The 23,500-nt window shown below is 40.5% G+C and overlaps 1 protein-coding gene across 2 annotated transcripts in view; it reads left to right on the top strand.

Annotated features, from left to right (window-relative positions):
• Positions 1 to 23,500, top strand: part of fip1l1b (FIP1 like 1b (S. cerevisiae)) — a 30,146-nt gene that overhangs the window by 5,673 nt on the left and 973 nt on the right. For both annotated transcript variants that reach the window (XM_034188426.1, XM_034188425.1), the window contains exons 2-14: positions 5,028 to 5,082; positions 9,769 to 9,835; positions 10,001 to 10,113; positions 10,582 to 10,646; positions 11,678 to 11,788; positions 12,808 to 12,938; positions 13,141 to 13,259; positions 15,489 to 15,588; positions 19,168 to 19,324; positions 19,431 to 19,509; positions 20,904 to 20,959; positions 21,281 to 21,476; positions 21,786 to 21,926. In XM_034188426.1, the coding sequence (XP_034044317.1) occupies positions 5,028 to 5,082; positions 9,769 to 9,835; positions 10,001 to 10,113; positions 10,582 to 10,646; positions 11,678 to 11,788; positions 12,808 to 12,938; positions 13,141 to 13,259; positions 15,489 to 15,588; positions 19,168 to 19,324; positions 19,431 to 19,509; positions 20,904 to 20,959; positions 21,281 to 21,476; positions 21,786 to 21,926 (1,390 nt within the window). The remainder of the gene's footprint in view (positions 1 to 5,027; positions 5,083 to 9,768; positions 9,836 to 10,000; positions 10,114 to 10,581; positions 10,647 to 11,677; positions 11,789 to 12,807; positions 12,939 to 13,140; positions 13,260 to 15,488; positions 15,589 to 19,167; positions 19,325 to 19,430; positions 19,510 to 20,903; positions 20,960 to 21,280; positions 21,477 to 21,785; positions 21,927 to 23,500) is intronic.

Below are 23,500 nucleotides of genomic sequence, written 5' to 3'. Positions count from 1 at the left end.
TTAATGTTGTGATCAGGACAGATTAATTACTGAATTATGAATTTGACTCTTCTAGTGATTGTGAATGTTTAAAAATTACGCACAATAGGGGCGGGGGTTTTCTTCTACCTGTGCAAATGTGTTTTGACTTAACTTTGACTTCATGGACATGTTTAATGATTCATTCATTTAACGTTAAAATATGAAAGGAAACAGCTTTTTCAAATAATAAAATAGTCACTCTTTAATGAGCCTTTGTGTCATTTAGCAGCATGGCAGCAGGGATTGGTTTTTAGAGGTGACAGGTGAGCTGGACCCTTGGGACATTTAACCAGATGGTCTCCTCTACAGCTTCAATCTCTGGTGGAGTTTTTGGAGCTATTTTTCTCACATTTTGAAGAGCAGAGATGTTCTCTTCTTTCTCTGGACTTCAGATTTTGGTGTTCAGGTCCATGTCTGCACATCAAATGTTGACATGTGCCTGATGTGGGACAAGTAAAGAAATATACAACCCCTGGCAAAAATTATGGAATCACCGGCATCGGAGGATGTTCATTCAGTTGTTTAATTTTGCAGAAAAAAAGATCACAGACATGACACAAAACTAAAGTCATTTCAAATGGCAACTTTCTGGCTTTAAGAAACACTATAAGAAATCAGGAAAAAAAAAATTGTGGCAGTCAGTAACGGTTACTTTTTTAGACCAAGCAGAGGGAAAAAATATGGAATCACTCAATTCTGAGGAAAAAATTATGGAATCATGAAAACAAAAGAACGCTCCAACACATCACTAGTATTTTGTTGCACCACCTCTGGCTTTTATAACAGCTTGCAGTCTCTGAGGCATGGACTTAATGAGTGACAAACAGTACTCTTCATCAATCTGGCTCCAACTTTCTCTGATTGCTGTTGCCAGATCAGCTTTGCAGGTTGGAGCCTTGTCATGGACCATTTTCTTCAACTGCCACCAAAGATTTTCAATTGGATTAAGATCCGGACTATTTGCAGGCCATGACATTGACCATATGTGTCTTTTTGCAAGAAATGTTTTCACAGTTTATGCTCTATGGCAAGATGCATTATCATCTTGAAAAATAATTTCATCATCCCCAAACATCCTTTCAATTGATGGGATAAGAAAAGTGTCCAAAATAATCAATGCAAACTTGTGCATTTATTGATGATGTAATGACAGCCATCTCTCCAGTGCCTTTACCTGACATACAGCCCCATATCATGAATGACTGTGGCAATTTACATGTTCTCTTCAGGCAGTCATCTTTATAAATCTCATTGGAATGGCACCAAACAAAAGTTCCAGCATCATCAGCTTGCCCAATGTAGATTTGAGATTCATCACTGAATATGACTTTCATCCTGTCATCCACAGTCCACGATTGCTTTTCCTTAGCCCATTGTAACCTTGTTTTTTTTTCTGTTTAGGTGTTAATGATGGCTTTCGTTTAGCTTTTCTATATGTAAATCCCATTTCCTTTAGGCGGTTTCTTACAGTTCGGTCACAGACGTTGACTCCAGTTTCCTCCCATTCGTTCCTCATTTGTTTTGTTGTGCATTTTCGATTTTTGAGACATATTGCTTTAAGTATTCTGTCTTGATGCTTTGATGTCTTCCTTGGTCTACTAGTATGTTTGCCTTTAACAACCTTCCCATGTTGTTTGTATTTGGTCCAGAGTTTAGACGCAGCTGACTGTGAACAACCAACATCTTTTGCAACATTGCGTGATGATTTACCCTCTTTTAAGAGTTTGATAATCCTCTCCTTTGTTTCAATTGACATCTCTCGTGTTGGAGCCATGATTCATGTCAGTCCACTTGGTGCAACAGCTCTCCAAGGTGTGATCACTCCTTTTTAGATGCAGACTAACGAGCAGATCTGATTTGATGCAGGTGTTGGTTTTGGGGATGAAAATTTACAGGGTGATTCCATAATTTATTCCTCAGAATTGAGTGAGTCCATATTTTTTTCCCTCTGCTTGGTCTAAAAAAGTAACCGTTACTGACTGCCACAATTTTTTTTTCCTGATTTCTTATAGTGTTTCTTAAAGCCAGAAAGTTGCCATTTGAAATGACTTTAGTTTTGTGTCATGTCTGTGATCTGCTTTTTTTCTACAAAATTAAACAACTGAATGAACATCCTCTGAGGCCAGTGATTCCATAATTATTGCCAGGGGTTGTATTTCTTAAAATATAAGGAAACATGAAATGGTTAAAAAAATCTAAGTTATTTAAAGTTGAGTCTTTTTTTTTTGTTTGTTTTAGTCACAGGGGTAACTAGCTTTATTTGGTAAAAACAAAAATAGATTTGACCATTTAGAAATTAAAACGTTCACTCAGCTTGACTGAGTGCAGCTGAAGGCCTTCAGCGGTGCAGTAATTATTCTCACCTCAGACAAATTTGCAGAAGCTCCGTTGTGCAAACTGGGTGTTTGTATATATCCAAAAGTAGAGAATTTCATATTGAGTTGGGCCTGCTACATCACCCCGGCTGCACTGTCTCGCTCTGACATGGAATGTGGCCTGAATCCCGGCTGCTGTGTGTCGCTTTGCCCGGTGTTGTGGTTTGATCGATCCCACCGTATAGGCTCCGCGTCACTCTGAAAAGTCGCTGGAAAGAACTTCTCCCAGCAGGGTGATGGGTGACTCGTTCTGCTTCCCCCCCTTAATGTTGATGTTCTGGCAGACACAAATCCAAGATGGTGATTGGACTGCTTTTTTGGGCTTTGGAAAAGCCAGGTAGTGATGTAAGAATGTCCACCCCATCCCCACCACCTTTGCCGCGCCCAACGCATTGAACGCCTCTGACGTATCCGACACAAGGGAAGGTGTCAAAATATGCAAATAATGTGCAGTGTGAAAGGCCCGTCAGTTTGCAGTTCACATGCATATCAAACCCTGTACGGGGGGGGGGGTCTGTACAGTTCAGCTATGATCCATGAAACCACTAACACAGAGCAGATGAGAAGACTGTGCGTTCTTTCACATAGGGCAATTTAATTTCAGTAGCAAAAAATGTCACAGTCATTACGCAGATTGTTCTAACCTCTTGAAATTGATTGTTGTCCTTTAACAGAGATGGCAGTTTTTAATATTTATTTGCTCCCCTGTAAAGATATTTGAGACAAAGATTCACGCTGTCTTTTAATGTTCTCATTGTTGTATAATGGTTTGTTTACATAATTTTTCCATTTTTGTCCATTCCCTCCAGGTGGTCTTTAAAATATAGACGGCAATGTTTTGTTGTCATCATTCAGTATTATAAAAGCAACCTCCTGTTAACAGGAAGCTCTCCGTTTTCCTTTTGGACAAGATCGGGATGCACTGTCCCAGTTGATGGTATTTGTGCAGCCATGATGCTATTATGTTACTGTGGCTGGTGCAGGGAACTAAAAACATTAATCGCTGCAAAGTCGCAAACTGTTATACAGACATCACATACTTTACCTTTATAAAGCCACATTTCAGTGGCCCATTTGTACTGAGCACTGGAGATTCTGCACCTTGTACATTGTTCGTCAGGGTACACTGTGGTGCCACTCGTATACAGCTTTTGTTTTTGTTTGTTTTTTTTTTTTTTTTTAATGTTTCCCTGACTTACTAAGCATCCAGTCACAGAAGGGATATAATATGTATTCTGGTGGTATTGATATGTTCCAGTCTTCTCCCATCACCTGGATCTTAAAGTCAAAAGCAGTCTAAACCATCTAAAATAGTCAGATGGTGTTTGATGGTCAGATGTAGTATGTTCAAATTAATTTTAAGCTGATTATTATTTTAGAGCTGTTTAAAGCCATTAAAAATGTCATGTGGTTTGGTAGCAGTTCATAATCCTTAATCCACCTTCAAGTTGCTCCAGTTGGCAGCATATGCAGCCAACAAGCATATCTGCCACAGCCCAGCATTCCTCTGCAGGATATCTCAAAAGCCTATTAACACATGTCACTGAAATATTATTGCATTAATAATTTGGGTCAACGAACAGTTAAATTGATATTGATGCATCAGCAAACTGGTTCCTGGAGAGATGGAGGTTTTTACTGCAGTCACAGAGTCCATCAGGTGATTGTGTTGACCGGCAGGAGTGACACCTTGCACCCTCTCAGCACCTTTTTTGGAACACATTTGAGAAACGTTTGCCAGTGAATGGCCCTGTTTACATGCGCATAAAAATTTGATTTCTATCAGATTATTGGCCATTATCTTATTAAGTGGTCATGTAAATGGCAAAATCTGATATGCTTTATCCAATAACGACCATTATCTGATTATGAGAAATCGGATTAACACACCTGTATTTCTCCCCAATACTCTGATTTATTCGGTACATGTATACCATTAATCAGATTTATTTCATTGTTTTACATCTGAGCATGTGTAAAAGCAGTTGTCACTCACATTTCTGTAAGTTCAGCTGGACAGACTGCTGCCTCTTCGTGCCTCGTAACATACTTCATCAGATCAAGTTCAGAGAGATTGTTGTGTGTCTAAAAATAATAATACAATAATAATTGACAGGACGCCCCAGCATCCTTGAACATCCCTGTGTGTTGTTTCAGCATTCTAAGGAGCAAATTTCTTGGCGATCTATGCAGTTTATAGATAAATATATTAAAGTAGAGCAGAGTTTCCTAAAACCATGCTGTCATATTTAGGGCGCGAGGACATCAACTCTGCCACCCTCCACATTGAAAGAGAGATGAAGAGAGAGACAGAGCGAGAGAGACAGACAGATGGGGAGAGAGAGAGAGAGAGAGAGCAAGAGAGACAGAAAGTGAAAAAGAGAGAGACAGACAGAGAGAGCGTTGTTTTTCAGTCTATGGTTTTTCTTCAGGAGCTCTTCACTTCCAAAGAAGACCAACTAATCAACTGAAACCATGTAAACCCAGTTTTTCTAATTATCAAATTACTGAAGTGCATGTAAACGTGAGAGATCAGATTATTACACTTGTCTGATTACTAACAGTTATTTGATTATTCTGGTCATGTAAGTGTGGCCAATATTGAAATAACTTAAGCACATTTTCTTTTAGATGAGTCTGAGAGCAAAGAGGAAGATGAAGAAGCTAAACTGAATGCTGCTGTCAGGTATGTAGCATCCACTCAAGTCTACACATACACCTTAGATTTACATCTCGTACATGTCATTTGTCCATGATGAGAGGGGTGGTGCTGCTTACAGAAAGACAAAGTCAAAATATATACTAGGATGACATAGTGCAGTACTCGTTAGTACAAATAGCTCTTCCCCAGACCAAGAATGTTTTGATGCTCCAAAGTCATGAAAAACAAAAAAGTTAGTGTTTCAACCTTGATGGCTTCCCTCACTAATCTCCTTCATACATTGTCACCCAGTTTTTGAGAAATGCCTACTCCAGACAGATTTACCATAGTCTGCCGTGTTGTTTGTATTTCTTAATGATTTCTTTGAATGGAGTCCATGACATATTGAGTGACTTGGAAATGTTCATGTATTTATCCACTGATTTGTCTCAAGAAAATCTGATATAAAAGTTACCTGTTATACTAAAGGGTGTCAATACTTGTGCAGCCAATCATTTTGGCTTTGATAGTTTTATTATTTTGTATCACATTGTAGACATATGTTTTCGATTGCAGTTCAGAGGGTAATTAAGACATTTTCATATAGAGAAGACTGAGTTTAATTTTTTTTTCTTACATTGTGAAAAGAACCTGAAGTGTGTGTATTCCATCATTAACTTATATTAATTGACTGCAAATGGAGGTGGTGGTCTAGTGGTTAAGGTGTTAGGCTTGAGTCCAGAAGATCATGGGTTCAAATCCCCGCCTGACTGGAAAATCACTAAGGGCCCTTGGGCCTGTAATCCCCTATTGCTCCCGGTGTGTAGTGAGCGCCTTGTATGGCAGCACCCTGACATCGGGGTGAATGTGAGGCATAATTGTAAAGCGTTTTGAACATCTGATGCAGATGGAAAAGCGCTGTATAAATGCAGTCCATTTATCCATTCCAAATGTACCTTAAAAGGGTATTTTCAACTTTTTATGCCCCGCTGGCCAAAGGCCCAAAGAGGGATTATGTTGTGGCAATTTCCATCTGTCCGTCCTTCCCAAAAAGGGTATAAGTGTTCTGCAATCAACTCCTCTCACGTTTTAGGAGGAATTTTGTGAAACTTGATACAAGTCCTTATTATATGTTGGTAATACTCGTATTGTCATATTATTCAAGTTGGGCCCATTTTACCAGAGTTGTAGCCCTTGATTAACAAATCGACTCAGTTAGGTTCATGAGTGGGTGCCTGCATTCTGAAATTAAGTCCTCTCACATTTTTAGGAGGAATTTCTTGAAACTTGGTACAACTCCACGTTATAGGTTGGTAATACGCATATTGTGATATTGTTTGAGTTGGGTCCATTTTACCAGAGTTATGGCCCTTGATTAGGGCCCCTTCACACATAGCACAAATAGGTACGAATCAGGGTGAATCATGGCGAAACAGCCGGAATGAGCGAACCTCGATAACATCGAGCCAACATCGGGAGGGACACGCGATTGGGCAGGCCTGAACGATCTTGCTGCGACGGTATCGTGCAATGCGCATGAGCGTTGCACGAACATAGTGTGAGCAGCTGGAGCGTGTGGCACCACATTGTGCTGCTGCTGGAGGAAAAAAATTAAAACATTATAAAAAATAATTTCTGATATTTAATCCCTCTTATCGAGTGGACAATACAAATATAACCCCTCTGTTCCTCTGTATATGACCCATTGTCATAGACGTAGTGTTGTGAAATTACATGAATTAAGTAGTGCGCTCTTATGTCCAGCTGGGTATATAAATAATTACTACAATAACTACGTACACAATTACATAACAAATAACTAAAACGAATGATCACAGAACACAGAAACAGAGAGTGACACTCTGTTCTGTGGGCTGAACGGACAGGTGGGTGTGTCTGCACACAGCAAAGGTGATGTATGTTTTTATGTATGTCCGCGTGAGGACAGCAAGCACACACATGTGCCTCACAGCGTAGAGTTGTAATCTCATGTCTTTCACAACACGGTACGTGTTTACCAGCTGTTACTTGCGGGTCCAGAGATCTGCTGTGTGCAGACACGCCCACCTGTCCGTTTAGCGCACAGAACAAAGTGTCACTCTCTGTTTCTGTGTTATGTGATCATTTATTTTAGTTATTTGTTACGTAATTGTGTATGTAGTTATTGTAGTAATTATTTATATACCTGTCCTGGCTGTGGTCTTTGTGTTTTTAATGCAACACGTCGTGTGCACTGAGCCATCATTTTCAGCTGTCAGTGTGTGGCTGGGCAGCGATCAGCTGAGAGGTGCCTTGCCGTGCTGTGTTTGCTCAGATGTGGCTGGTCCCCATGTGATCATGTCTGTACATACATATCAGCATTTCATTTTAGATCAGCATTTTGCCACACTCGTCAGGCACTTAGACAGTTTTCACAGCCAGCTCGAAAGTGGTCGCCTGCTCTCTATTTTTGTGCTGGTTGTGCGAATGGCCCCACATTTTCCAAGTGCTCAGCGAGTGGTATTGGAAAATTTGTGTGTGGCACTTGGAATTTGGCTGACACCTGCCGAGAGAGGGATGGAACGGGCACTCACAGGGCACTCTGTCTTTTGGCCACTGGTGTGCACGAATGGTTGTGGCGACAGGTATACGGGGCGTTAAAGGCGGCTCCGATTTTTCACAAATGGCATACAATTCCTCCTTTGTGCGCCATTCAGCCTCATTCATGCTATGTGTGAAGGAGCCCTTAACTGCATTCTGAAATCAACTATCACATACCTTGAAATGTTATCAGAATGTAGCAACCACTTGTACCACAGCCAGCGGGGGGATATTGGGCTGTCAGAGCACTCTTGTTAAAGCTCTTATCAGCATGGGTGTGGACAAATGGGTTACATATTTGCAGTCGTTGGAGCCGATTAATTATTTCACACAGGCCTTTGTCCAAACGTACAGCTGTGTGCAGCAAGTGGTATTTGAAACTCCATGAATACCATGATAACTCATTTAGCATTGACAGTAAATGCAACAAACTTTGGTCTTGTTGAGAGAACCATCTGGCACGCCTTTGAAGCAGAACTTGCCATTCAAAAAAATATTTTCTTTATACATCTCTCCTAAAGAAGGTTTGTGTCTGCTTGCCATGCATGTGGTTTTGGTCGCATTGCTTCCCAATTTCCCAAACTGGGGCGGGGGGAGGGTCACCAAACCTTTATGTATTAATTGGACATCAATTTTTTTTTTTTGTTGTGACTTTAAAAAGCATTTGCATTCTCACTGTGTGTGTGTAATGGCCCAGTCACAACAAAAAAGTTGTGTAATTTCCAACCGTACTTGAAAACAGCGGCAGCAGCAGCTCCTGTGTGCGCTTATTTATTTATTTATTTTTATTAAATTTAACAATATGGGTGTAGGAATGACAATCCAGCCCTTATGTACATGTGGCAACAGGTAGATAATTCAAATGATTTTATAAAGAGCTGTTTTGGAAGACAGAATTGAAGTTGTGGATCCGCTGCAGCTGGTGGAAATAACCGCACATGGGGAGTCAATGCGTGGCGTTCACTCGGACTGATCAATTTAGTAATGTACAGCAGTGACCACGGCACACCAGAGTTTTTCTTCTTTTTTTTTTTTTTTAAATTGGAGCAAGATGGAGTGCACAGCATGTCATCAGACAGTGAGGGTTCTGATGATGAGGAGATGATCCCTCTTTTGTTTGGAAAAGGAACCAGAGTAAGTGGATCCACTGACATGCACACAGATCTCCACAGCTTCTGTTTGCAGTTTCTCCAGGACTCGGTGCTATGAGCTCCGTCCCAGTGCCGAGTCCTGGAACTCAGAGACGCAGACACACACTGCTCCAGCTGTGGCTCCAGGCACGTTTCATTTAAAGTGTCGGGATGAACGTTAGCTTCGATTTCCTTTAGTTCCTCTTTCATGCCTTTTGCACTCTTGCTTCGCAGGCTATTCGGTGATAAAGCTCTTTCGTCCACCTTTTCTCAACGAATTGTGACCTTTTTTTTTTTTTTTACTTTTTTCCCTTCATTCAGGAATCATCGTGTGCCGTGTGACTGGGCCATAAGATTTGTTGTTTGGCTGACTGTTTCTGCTGTCATTGTGCTACGTAAAACTAGCTAGATTTCTGATTTTTTTGCCAGGTGCCTGGGTCATTTTTTTAGATTAATATTGTTCAGTAGGAAGCGCTAAGTGCTGTGCTTTTCGATCAGGCATGTTTTGGGCAGGTTCCGGTCCTTGAAGCAAAGTTGTTTTATTTCGCTTTATCTTAATTTTTCCCCACTAAAACCCTAAAGAGCATATGCCTGTGAGTAATATTTACATTTTTATGTCAAACTGACCTGTTATGGGCTATAATAGTAATAATAATGCTACAATACAGTTTTACAGAAAGAAACAAAAAGAACCTGATAAAACAAAACACAACAGAAAAGATAAAATCAATTAACAGTGAACAGAAATAAATATAGACATAAATAACGGTTTCCTGTGAACACCTCGTGACTCTTAGCTACACCTCCACTTCAGTCCTGTATCCTGTGAAAACACAGTCTATATTGTTTTAAACTGTTGAATGTTTAGACGCTGCTTTAACTCCTCATCCACACCGTTCCACACTCTCACCCCACAATATGAAATGCAGAATCTTGTTTGTATGGATTTTATTTTGGGTTTTGGCTTTTTTGTTTTCATCACTTTCATCCCTGAAATAAATAGCAACATGTTTTTAAACAGCACACCTGCTGATGCCCCAAAAGAAGAAGAGGAGGTACATGCTACGGGAAATGGAGTCGCCTCAGAGGTGAGCCTGCACATCTTCATAATTGCACAGTACGGGTGCACGTTTTGTCACTTATGTATTTTTTTGTTTGTTTGTATTGCCCCATGTGTTTGCACCTTTTTCACAATTTTGCATTTTAAATAACTGGTTTTTACATATTTCCCACTTATTTGTTTGTTTTCTCAGCCAAGCGGTGAAGCTGCTGGTGAGGATTTAGACAGCGACAGTGACAGTGATGATGACGACGATGATGTTCGCGTTACCATCGGAGACATTAAAACTGGAGCGCCACAGTACACGTAGGTCGTACTCAATGTTTGGAATTCTGTAGACACAGTTCATCACTGTGTTGTATGTTGAGAACAAGATGAACTTTTGCCGTGTGTTTTGCAGCTGGTAATTTGTTGCAGTGAAGCTGACGAAATCGATATTTTACTGCCATGTTAGATTAAATTTTAAAACGGGTACTATTGTTCTTATTCGTGAGAAAGTCACTGTTCAGTCTCACTGCAGTAATTACACATGTTGGCTATCAAACTCAAGTGTTAATGTTTAGAGCATAAATACAAATTTCTGTAATTTATTTGTATCCTGTTGAAAACCCAAAATTTCTAAATAAAAGTTGTTTTTTTTTTGGTCTTTTCTCCTGGTGACCAACGTGGGAACAGATTTCCAGAGTTGATATGTGTGTTTGGTTATTTACAATTTGATGTGGACTTTTAGGTAAAGCTGTGAAAGTTTTTCTAAAGCAATTCTGTAATTTCCAGATCTTATGGAGCTCCACCTGTTAACCTCAACATAAAGACAACGAGCTCCAGACCTTATGGGCAAGGTATACGATTTATTTTTGGTGGTCACTTCAGTTACTGTTTAGAACTGAATAGGGATGGGTATTGATAAGATTTTATGAATATCGATACTTATAGATCCGATTCTTTATCAGTTTCCTTATCAATACCTCCTGTGATTTTTCTGTATGCTAAAAGTAGGCTTTACAGGTTTTCTATGTCAACAACATTTTATTGAGTCTTAAAGTAAATAAATATGAAATTGGTCACTGGATCGTTGTTCTCTGGACATAATTAAAAATAAATAAAATCTATACAAGGTGGATCCTAGATCTCTGGACATTAATAGAAATAAACAATCTGTAATTTTTGTTAAAAGCATTTCCTTTCAGGTATTAATGAGATAAATTTTATTCCATAGACCCTGAGCTGAGCTCTTACAGCCGGTTGCACTGCACGTCAGGACATAATTCATAAGGAATAGAGGACGTCTCATTTGGGAGGAAAAAAAGTTTTTGTCTGTTGTAGTTTGTCTGTATTACAGCATTTGAGAAGAACAGGGGCAGAGGATTATTCTCTTTTCTTGCCCGCACTAAGACAAGAGTCCCAATTCGTGACTTTAATCCGCACAAAGGTGACTCATGATTAACATCTTTAAGTGGCTTTCAGGTTAATGAAGAAATTGCGGACCCACTGCTTATGCTTCGCTGCTTCTGAGACTGCTTCGCAGATTGCGCTGCTACCCGCTGCTTTGTTTCACAGTTTCTCAGAAACAGCAGGCCCGCAATCAACATAGAGAAATGATAATTTTTCCTGATACACACCCTAAAAAACTGCTCCAGTGTAATGTGAATTTAAGAACCGACAAGGGAATTGTTAACCAAAAAGCCTGTTGATGTCGGTGGATCGAATAATTTCTTACCGATTTTTAACAGGAACCAGTTTTTGATACCCATCCCTAGAATTGAACAAACGCAGCTCCATTTCCCCCCGTTCTGTTTTGTTGTGTTTATTGTTGGTAGTAAAAAATGTTGTCCCCACATACACTTTGAGTAATATCTTTTGTTATATTCAGTTTCCACCAAGCTGAAGGGAGTTGATCTGGATGCTCCTGGAAACATCAATGGGGTTCCAGTGTTGGAGGTCGACATGGAGTCCTTTGAAGAGAAACCTTGGAGGAAACCAGGTTTGTGTGTGCACATCGAAAATGTTCAGTCAGAACAAATTTACATTAAATTAACTTGGGTTGGGGGATTCTGAATAACTGGCTGGAAGACTGGTCCTTCTGAGGTATGGCTGCAGTGCCGTTTTACAGTGTCATACAGTATACCAGTTTTGTTAGTAATAGTCATTTGACCCATGGCTGACAAATATATACGCGCCTCAGAAATCCACACATTTCTCTGTATAATCAGGATTTTCCATCGTTCATTGTGGGGAGAAAAATGCCAACAAGATAGACGTTCTTATAAAATTTCTTCCAATAAGCCATAAGCAAACATATCCATTGCAATTAACCCCAATCTGATAGATTTGTGGAGATAAATCCCAATGGATCCTGTTACATATTGCAACTGATCCCAATTCAGTCAGCCTGTCAGTGAATGCAGCACATTCATTCGTAATTTAGACTCAAGCACTTTACAGACTATTAAGATAGAAATCTGATACGATTCTGTTGTTTACTGAAAGAAAGTTATTTTATTTATGGTCACAAACACTAAGAGTAAAAAAGGGGTTACGATTTTACTGAAAACAGGTCAGCTCTTAAAAAGCGCATCGCAATGCCACAGAATCAAACATGATTAGCACATCATGAAGTGCAGTGTATCCTAAATAAAATCTGTCAAAAATGTGCAGAAAACTGTAAACCCGTAAACAGTATAAGCTATATTAAAAATGAACAGAGATGCTGTGTTTAGCCGTATTTTTGTGAAAATATGAGAAATTGTCACATTAAAAGATCTTTTAACTCAGATTTTCTACATGGTGAAAAACTAACACGTCTTGTGTTGTGGCAGTGGACACCTTGTCCTCTGCGTGTATAATAGTTTCCACAGGAAACCTGATACCTCAAGGCAGAAAATGTGTCTCATTGATAATTATCACTCAAACCACTCTGCTTAATCGAGATTGTATTTAGTGCTAATGTCTAGGCCCAGTTTCATAAGCTGTGCGCCTGTGTGTGTGTTTGTGTGTGTGTAGGAGCGGATCTGTCGGACTACTTTAACTACGGCTTCAATGAGGATACATGGAAGGTTTATTGTGACAAACAGAGAAGGCTGCGGACGGGTGGGGACATGTCCACTGTCAGCTCAGTGACCAGCAAAATCACTGTAAGAACCCACCGTCCTCTGCCGACACTTGGTTAAAATCATTCACTCCAGTCTGTTTGACCCTATAGGAATTTACAATCTTGAAATTGCAAAATCGAAGTAAATACAAGCAAACTGAGAGTTAGACAACCAGTACAAGTGATTATACACCATATGTGTAAAGTTTCCAAGCATTATTCAAACTTTCTTTCCTCTTTCTTAGGTTCAGCAAGGCAGGATGGGTAATGACAAGGACATGTCCAGTTTAGTTACTCACACCTCCAAGTCAGACTTCACGTCTCCCGTCAACCTGTATAAGTCGACCATCAGCCAGGTCACCAGGTAGGTTCTCTGCTGATATCCAGTAACGATGCACACATGCTGTTTCTGTTAGATGTGATGTGTACAGACCAGGAGATTAACACCCCCCGTAGCTGAAACACTTTAGATGTGTTTAGATGAGATGGGTAGAAGGAAGGAATTATTGATTATCGTATGAATTGCACTTTTCAGACTTCTTTCTTATGATAAATTAGTCCAGTTTTGACGCCTGGGTGTTACGGCTGTTGTTAACCTGTCTTGGGGATTGATTGATTGATTATTTATTTATTCATTCATTCATTCATTCATTCTTGTTTTTTGTGTGTCAGAATGTGTAAGTAGACCACATATTCAAGTCTAATATACTTAATTTCAATTTGGAATATTTAAATTGGCGATTATGCACCCTTCCATTAAAATTAGGGATGTCCCGATCAGAAATCGGGCCCGATCATGTGGTTTCAGACTTGATCGAAATCGGACGTTGCATCCCGATCAGGAATCCAATATAGATTTTATCCTCATTATTTTGATCAGTGCTATTTCAGGCTCATTATTGCAGATTAATGGGCCTTTCACGCGTCGGAAGCGTCAGAGGCGTGATACGCATTGCTGTTTAGAGGCGTCAGAAGCGTCGCTTTAGCTCGGCTTTTGACGTGACGCTTCTGACGGGAGCGTGGATTGTCCCTTGTCGGCAGGCTGACGCGGTTCAACCCAATCTTTGTTTTTTTTTAATTGAACAAAAGAAGAAACATAAGTTCAACCGGACAGAGGTGGGGGGAGGTACGCGCGCAAAGTTTCTTTCGCAGAACTGCTGTTGGTGTGTTTACGTGCTCAGCCTGACGCCTCGATGGAATGACAAGAGGATGATGGACACTTTCCCACCAAAACTCTTGCTCAGTCATCCTTCCGTGTGCAGCAGAACCCGGTGCTGACCAAGTCCTCAGGACAACGATCTGTCATCTGATTAACAAAAAGAAAAAAAAACAAATTGTCCTGTGATTGTTAGTCTGCAAAACGGAGCGAGAGATGGTGTGCGCACGAGCGACGTGCACACTCATCACATTTAGGAGCACGTCTTAAAGAGCTTCCGTCTTCATTCACGTTCGCTGCGCTGCTCTGAACTTGTTGAACACTGATAAAGCATCAGAGAGGAGGACTGTCAGGGCGCAAATGTAAGTTGTTTTTTTGTTTTTTTTTTTACCTTTTACTTTTAAAGTTGACTTTTGAACTTTTGACACACTGAGCTGTGACGTAGCTTCGTGCTGTCCAATAGGAACGACGCGTCGGCCAAAACACAGAAGACTAGTGGCAGAAACCACTGATCTGTATAAATGGTAAATGGACTGCATTTATATAGCACTTTTCCATCTGCATCAGATGCTCAAAGCGCTTTACAATTATGCCTCACATTCACCCCGATGTCAGGGTGCTGCCATACAAGGCATTCACTACACACCAGAAGCAATAGGGGATTAAAGACCTTGCCCAGGGGCCCTTAGTAATTTTCCAGTCAGGCGGGGATTTGAACCACAGATCAGTGCAGAAACCACTTGTCTGAAGAAAAATCCTTGGAAATGTTTTTTGTTGTTGTTTGTTACCTCAAAATTTCTGATTGTTTAAAAAAGTTTAGAACACTTGTAATTAAAATAGCTAAATCAATAAATGGTTCTTTAAAAACCTTTTATCTATAAATTAAAACGACCTGTTATTTCCGACTAGATAATTTCTTGTTTAACATAAGGAACCTTGGACATTTATTTTTAGACAAATAAAATAACATGGAATCTTGTACATTTTTTTTTTAAGTTTGGTAGATTATTACTTGATTGTTCAAGCTACCTCAAGGAGAATTACACTGTTTAAGTGATAAATAATAAAATAAGGTGATTAAAATGAAAATATTATATATTTAGCATTTGTTCATTGTTCATTCAGTTTTTTAAAGTATCGGATCGGGACTCTGTATCGGCAGATACTCAAAATCAGATGAATCGGAATCGGATCGGGGCCAAAAAAACATGATCGGGACATCCCTAATTAAAATAATCACATACATTTTCGATTACACAAACAAAATAAAGAAATAATTTCATAATGATAGCACTCAGTTTGAACTACAGAAATCAATGATCAGACTTCAGATTTTGCTCAGCAAATCTTGTATTTTCTATATGTGGGGAATTATGATGCACATAATAAAATATCCCCATGAATGTCTTAGAGTGTTTTGATTCCTTATTTTTGCAGGAAACCAAGTAGTACCATAGACGTGATTGGTGGTCAGACTGCTACAATCAGCAGGGTTGAAGGCCGACGCAGACACAACCTCGAGGGAAACAATATCCAGGTATGTTGATTCAAAAGTGCTCGTTTCAGATAGGGATGCACTGCCCTACTGAAAGAAACATGGTGTAAACCTGCAGATAGCGGTGCACGTCTGAAAATGATCAACATTAAAATCATATGAAGCTGTGCAGCAGTGTGACCCAAAAAAACAGGGATGTAAAGGCTGTCTTACTACAAATGAAGCAGTGCCTGCGGCATTTCTCAGAAAGTAGTTTTGAAACAGTGCAGCACGTCAGAAATGGATTCATTGTGACAAATGGGGGGTGGGGCGGAGCACTGCTGGTTACGTATTAATTACATGGTGTTTGGTGTTAACAGTGTTTACCAGCTGATGTTTAATGAGTCACCGTGCAATGATGTGCGTAGTTGCCATGAGCAAAATCAGAAAAGGAAAAAGGAGCCATACACAGCTGATGTCGTCAGATCAAGTGATAAAGAGGTTTACAGATTGTGTTGTTTTTCCTGTCTGCATACAGAAGACCTGAGTTACCACATTAACCCATTTTTAAATCCTGTAACTATCACCAGTTGCTGTAATGCCTGTTTAACATTTTAGTGCAAATTTGGTGATGTGGTGTCTGTACAGTGACAGTGTGACTGAATATCAAAGCATTGCCATGACACATTGTGGGACATTTGTGCGAATCGAGGGAAAATGATGTCATGTAGGACTCCACTTATAGCTGACAACTTAAGTGTTTCCAAACAGTTCAGCTAGCTATACTGTTTAAAAAGATGCATTGTGAGATCTGTAGTGGAGATCGGCTGATAAGTATTTGTATTGGAAGTGAATCCTTTTGGCCGTGGACTCTAGTTTGATTCCACCATGAAAACATGCATATTAGCAGGAGTGCACATAACTAATACTCGTTTGTGTGTGCTAAAAATCATTCATGCACAGCAGAGGGAAAGACTTCTTCTGCAATCTGTCATTGCTTTGCTTTTATTAAGAGCTTCCCTTGTGTTTTCTGCTGCACATCATTTATTCTTAGCACGCACAAACACCATGAGTACCAGTTATGTGCGATTGTGCGGTTCTGCATATTAGCTTCATTCCCAACTGGAGCTGGCAAAACAATGATCAGTGTGGGGGATTGCATACCCGCCACATTGCATTTTGGTCATGCATGGGATTGTGGGAAGTGTGTGCCTGTCACAGACTCACTGTCATAAAGTAAACAAAAGGCTCAGGATACCGAAATTACTTGTGTCTCTGAATGTTTCAGTAGCAATCTCAAGAATAAACGTGACCTTCTATGAGTACTTCTACGAAATATTTTGCCAGCTATCTTAATCAGATTTAATATTTGAGTTTTTGATTTAACTGTTAAATTACAAAACCAGCTAGTAATACCATACCGTAACATGGACTCAATTGTTGCTCTGTAGAAAATCAGCATAATATTCAAATATTAAGTATTTTATGAGCATTTGATATACAACCCCTAAATATGTGCACTTTACCCCATCACTCACAAGGTAGTAACTCATAGAAGCAAGTTAGTCTGAATCTGCCTCTCTGTCAGACCTTTTTTCTTGCTTTTTAAACTTGCAAATTCTGGACTTTAACCACCTTTTTAGTTCTGCTACTGTTGCTGCCTCAGATGTTGCCTTAATAACAGCTCCAGCTTCTGGGTCCAAAATTGGTTTAAAAGTACTGCATCCCTTTTTGTTTAAATCCATAAATCCTGGCTGTAGGCATGCATGCTATCCCATGATGCATTGCGCAAGGGCTACTTCCAGACATGCGCACTGACACATTTTAAACCACATCAGGGTCCAAACTGGTGTGATTCTAATACACTCAACAAAAATATAAACGCAACACTTTTGGTTTTGCTCCCATTTTGTATGAGATGAACTCAAAGATCTAAAACTTTTTCCACATACACGATATCACCATTTCCCTCAAATATTGTTCACAAACCAGTCTAAATCTGTTATAGTGAGCACTTCTCCTTTGCTGAGATAATCCATCCCACCTCACAGGTGTGCCATACCAAGATGCTGATTAGACACCATGGTTAGTGCACAGGTGTGCCTTAGACTGTCCACAATAAAAGGCCACTCTGAAAGGTGCAGTTTTGTTTTATTGGGGGGGGATACCAGTCAGTATCTGGTGTGACCACCATTTGCCCCATGCAGTGCAACACATCTCCTTCGCATAGAGTTGATCAGGTTGTCAATTGTGGCCTGTGGAATGTTGGTCCACTCCTCTTCAATGGCTGTGCGAAGTTGCTGGATATTGGCAGGAACTGGTACACGCTGTCGTATACGCCGGTCCAGAGCATCCCAAACATGCTCAATGGGTGACATGTCCGGTGAGTATGCCGGCCATGCAAGAACTGGGACATTTTCAGCTTCCAAGAATTGTGTACAGATCCTTGCAACATGGGGCCGTGCATTATCCTGCTGCAACATGAGGTGATGTTCTTGGATGTATGGCACAACAATGGGCCTCAGGATCTCGTCACGGTATCTCTGTGCATTCAAAATGCCATCAATAAAATGCACCTGTGTTCTTCGTCCATAACAGACGCCTGCCCATACCATAACCCCACCGCCACCATGGGCCACTCGATCCACAACATTGACATCAGAAAACCGCTCACCCACACGACGCCACACACACTGTCTGCCATCTGCCATGAACCGGGATTCATCCGTGAAGAGAACACCTCTCCAATGTGCCAAACGCCAGCGAATGTGAGCATTTGCCCACTCAAGTCGGTTACGACGACGAACTGGAGTCAGGTCGAGACCCCGATGAGGACAACGAGCATGCAGATGAGCTTCCCTGAGATGGTTTCTGACAGTTTGTGCAGAAATTCTTTGGTTATGCAAACCGATTGTTTCAGCAGCTGTCCAAGTGGCTGGTCTCAGACAATCTTGGAGGTGAACATGCTGGATGTGGAGGTCCTGGGCTGGTGTGGTTACACGTGGTCTGCGGTTGTGAGGCTGGTTGGATGTACTGCCAAATTCTCTGAAACGCCTTTGGAGACGGCTTATGGTAGAGAAATGAACATTCAATACACGAGCAACAGCTCTGGTTGACATTCCTGCTGTCAGCATGCCAATTGCATGCTCCCTCAAATCTTGCGACATCTGTGGCATTGTGCTGTGTGATAAAACTGCACCTTTCAGAGTGGCCTTTTATTGTGAGCAGTCTAAGGCACACCTGTGCACTAATCATGGTGTCTAATCAGCATCTTGATATGGCACACCTGTGAGGTGGGATGGATTATCTCAGCAAAGGAGAAGTGCTCACTATCACAGATTTAGACTGGTTTGTGAACAATATTTAAGGGAAATGGTGATATTGTGTATGTGGAAAAAGTTTTAGATCTTTGAGTTCATCTCATACAAAATGGGAGCAAAACCAAAAGTGTTGTGTTTATATTTTTGTTGAGTGTATGTTGTCATCTTGAGAATGTGATAGCACCTAAGTTTGATTTCTGCCTATCAGTTTTGTGACAGCACCTTCCAAGGTGGTGCCACAAGCGAAACAACCCCAACATGTCCGTTATCATCCAGGACCTCGGTTTTTCATCACCACCCTCTCCTGTCCATTTTTGTGTAGGTGATCTCTGAACACACCACCTCAGAGGCTGAGACCACTTCCGCCAAGATGCCCACCTTCTTCCCACCTGGGCCTCTTCCACCCAGCATGCCGCCGCCTCCATTCCTCCCACCGCCACCCAATGTTAGCACTGCGCCTCCACTTATCCCCCCGCCTCGTAAGCTACACAAGTCTATGCAACTTTTTCCTCCTCCTCTGTATTTACTGGTTTTGTTGTTGTCAGACTTGGTTTATTACTCTTTTATACTTGTGTGCCTTTTTAGGATTGCCCATTACTATCCCTCCCCCTGGTTTTCCTCCTCCACCGAGTGCTCCCCCTCCTATGATCTCCACCATTGACAGGTAACAAACCTGGTTAGGTAATAATGTTTCAATGTGATTGTGCAACAGGAGCAAAAATGAGTTGGATTGAAATATCATGAATGTTATACACTTGCAACAAGAGGATGTCTCAAGGAATCATCTCTTGAACTATACTTGTTCTGAAACACTAACTGCATTGATCAGACAATTTAACATCTATTTAATGTCACATTTTTCATCCAAGTAGCAGATGAACTATACTGAACGGCTTGACCTGTCAGTAAACAAATAAAAAAATGGGGCATTTTCTTATTTTCAGATCAGGTCAACGCTATCAGGCACACCCAAAACTGTTGTAAATTGTGGTTGTAGCTAATCTCCACTATCTACGTGTTTAGAATGTCGCTGTGGTGGAAGTTACGAGGCTGTGTGATAATGTTGGTTGTTGGCTTGCAGTGAAAAAGTGAATGGCTTTTGAACTTCCTGCTTTTAAACAAAAATTAATATTAATAATATAATGATATTATAATATATTATAGTCTCTTATAATAATAAGAGATGATTGTTGTTGGTTTTTGCCATACCGAGACGTCTTTACGATCAGTTAACGTTATCTCTGGCTGACTGTGTGATTCTTCACAGTAGAAAAAAAAAATTAAGAATCTTGACATGACCTGTGATCCAACATTGTTGTTTATTTATATATTAAGCAGGTCATTAGCAGATGTAATTATAGCTATTTTTTTATTGAGACATTAAAACTTATAAAGTAGGCCTATACAAATGTTCTGACACAATGCATTTTTTTTAGCTGGCCTTTGAGTATATCCAACTACCATCTGAAAATCCAGGTCCAGCCTTATAAATTTAAATCTTTTGTTAAATTGTAACTCCACTGCAAGGCCTTGTACTCACATGTAAACATAATACTCAACCAGAACCACAGATTGTAACCTAAAGCTTAATGGCACTAATAACTCTGATAGTCATCACCTGCATGAATAATTTAAGAGTTTGTGTTAGCAAAGACAAATCTGCATCATTATATGTCATATGTCAACTCTACCTCCCCCCCTTCCCAACACACACACACAAGATAGTGAGTTTGTTGAGAAATATTACTTATTTAAATGAATCATGAGCAGATGAGAAACACTAATTTAGTTTTAATATTTGTACATTTAGCAACAATTCGTTCAGTCAATTTATGATGGGATTAAAACCTTTTTTTTTTTATTTAAAAGTCAGTGGACGGTTGTTGCTTTTGTTTTATGTCTGGGTAAGACATTGTCCTGTTAATCACCAATAAATCACCTTAAACATGCAAACGTGGTCTGTCTTTAACAGATTTTCTAATCAGAGTATGTTTGTCCGTCTGGTTGTAAGTGTTGTTGCACACAGCGTAATGTGGTGTTTTCTTTCTCTTCCGTCAGTGGTCACACTGGAGGTTATGATGGCCGCTCCATCCCTCCATACCCATTCACTCAAGGTACGGCGCTCAGACACATTACATGGTTTGCAACCACACAAGTCCAGCTAACGCCACAACCTGTTCTCATTTCGTCAATAATAAATGAGTCTGAGTCATCACAAGATCCTTTCAAGGGCGCCACGTATGATGTTTTTTCCAGATTAGATGCTTAATTTTTGCACGGCACAACACTTCACTGGAGTTACTGTTGGTAGAACTATTACCACAAAGTGTTTGTGTCAAATACTCGCAGTGACCTGTGAACACACTAATGTGGTTACAAAATATTAGAAAAGGGGGGGAAGTAACGGCTAACGTGGTGTCTTCTCACTTCTGTAGGTTCATACCCTCCACCCGTGTCGGGGGGAGTGCCCCCTCCTTGGCCCCCCTTGATGGAGAGCGCTAAACCCTGGGACTACTATCCCCGTAGAGATGACAAGAGGGACAAAGAAAGAGACAGAGACCGAGACAGAGGCAGAGAGAGGACACACGAACGGGAGCGAGAGCACAGCCCGTCAACAATGAGTTACGCCAGGTGAGGAAGACGATGCAGTGGCCGAGTCTGACGCTGATGTCACCAGATGTGATTTAAACCAACAACGACCACCAACAGCGGGCATGTTTTATGTTTTGAATGCCGCTGTTTATTTTAATCTTTGACGTTGTTTGTGCTTTGACGTAATGTTAACTGTGACTCAGCTCATATATCAGATTATCCCAAATAAACCTCAGATGCAGACGGTGAAGTAAATATTATCTTCCTGGATACAAATTCATATACAAGTGATAATGTAGTTTTTGTTCTAACTTTATAAAATTGCTGTTTCTCTTGTTAACGTCACAGTGATGAGGAGCGATATCGTTACCGTGACTACTCAGATCGTAGTTACAGCGAACGGCATCGGACGAGTCGAGAAAAAGAGGAAAGGCACAGAGAGAGGCGGCACCGGGAGAAAGACGAGGGACGCCACAAGTCCTCTCGCAGGTAAATAAACTGCTTTACCAGCCGCTCACACTAGCTGTTTGACAGCGAATTTTTGGAGTGAATGTCAGTTAATTATTGCTGATGCTGTCAAAAAACCGAGGCAGCTATCATATTAACCAGCTGTATTTAAAGTAAAAAAAAAAAAAAAAACATAGTAAAAATAAATAGTAATTAATACACCTTAGTATGAAAATTTCCAAAAAAACAGATTTATATAATACTTTAGAGTCTCTTGCAAGGTGAGAGAGTACAAATAGTTTCCCTTAACAGTAATTACCTGCCAGTTTTTTTTTCTTCTTCATTTGTCTGTCTGTGTGATTTGTCAGCTGGATATATTTAAAATATGACGAACGGATTTCAGTGTCATTTAGTGTAGAAGTAGGTTCTTGGGTCAAGTAAGTCTTCAGTTATGTTTCTGTGTGGATTCAGATTAAGGAGTGGATCTTGAAACTATCAGATTCTGATTTGCGTTGAGCTTGTAATCAGGATTAGTGCTCTTATCAGGATCAAAAGAAAACAGGCAAGCAAAGATAAAAGAAAAGTATTCCTGGTAATTTTCAAGTATCAAAGATCAGCATCACAGCGTCAGTGTTCCAAGTCCTGTGGTCACTATCAAAGGTGAGCGATCAGGACCAAAGTTCCACTAATCAGGTTCTGTGGTCAGGATCAAAGACCAGTGATTAGGGACAAATTTTAGGATCAAAGGTCAGTACTAGGACTCTAAAAATGATGTATAAGAGATCAAAAAACAATCTTTAAGCATTGAAAAAGACTCATCTTAAACTGCTTATCCAGGATTGGGTCATAGGGGCAATCACCCCAAACTTCCCTTTCCTGGGACACATTAACCACCTCTCACTGGGGGATCCGAAGTTGTTCCCAGGCCAGTGTGGAGACATAATCTCTCCACCTTGTCCTGGGACGTTCCTGGGGTCTTCTCCCAGATGGACGTACCTGGAACACCTCCCTAGGGAGGCGTCCAGGAGACATCCTTACCAGATGCTCAAACCACCTCAGCGGACTCCTTTCAAAGCGATGGAGCAGCAGCTTTACTCGAAGCTCCTCACGGATGGCCGTGCTTCTCAGCTTATCTCTATGGGAGACACCAGCCACCCTCCTGCAGAAATCTATTTCAGCTGCTGGTACCTGTGATGTACTTCTTTCTGTCATGACCCAACCCTCATGACCATAGGTGAGAGTAGGAATGAAGATTGACCAGTAGCACGACCCCCAGAGTAAGCAATCCATCAGTTTTCTGCTGGGAGCTACGGCCTCTGATTTAGAGGTGCTGATCTTCATTCACATCCTTTTATCAGAAAAAGACTGCTAAAAGAAAAATGGTAAGCGATATAAATGGAGTCCTGTTCACCTTGACCTCCCTGAGTGCACTTCTAATTGTTAATTTATTAGTAGCTTAGAGCCATTGCTACATTACATAAGATAGCTAGCATGGCTATGCATGTATGCTAGTATGTAGCTACTTCTAAATGAGATTGCTGAGGAGCAACTGATGCATTGTGGTTATATGGATGTATTTAATAGGTAATGTTAGGCTGCTACGCAGGTCGTGACTT

Source organism: Thalassophryne amazonica, chromosome 15 (assembly GCF_902500255.1).
Source record: "Thalassophryne amazonica chromosome 15, fThaAma1.1, whole genome shotgun sequence".
Lineage (NCBI taxonomy): Eukaryota > Metazoa > Chordata > Actinopteri > Batrachoidiformes > Batrachoididae > Thalassophryne > Thalassophryne amazonica.
The sequence above is the reverse complement of the archived record's forward strand: the minus strand, read 5'-3'. Positions and strand labels throughout refer to the sequence as shown.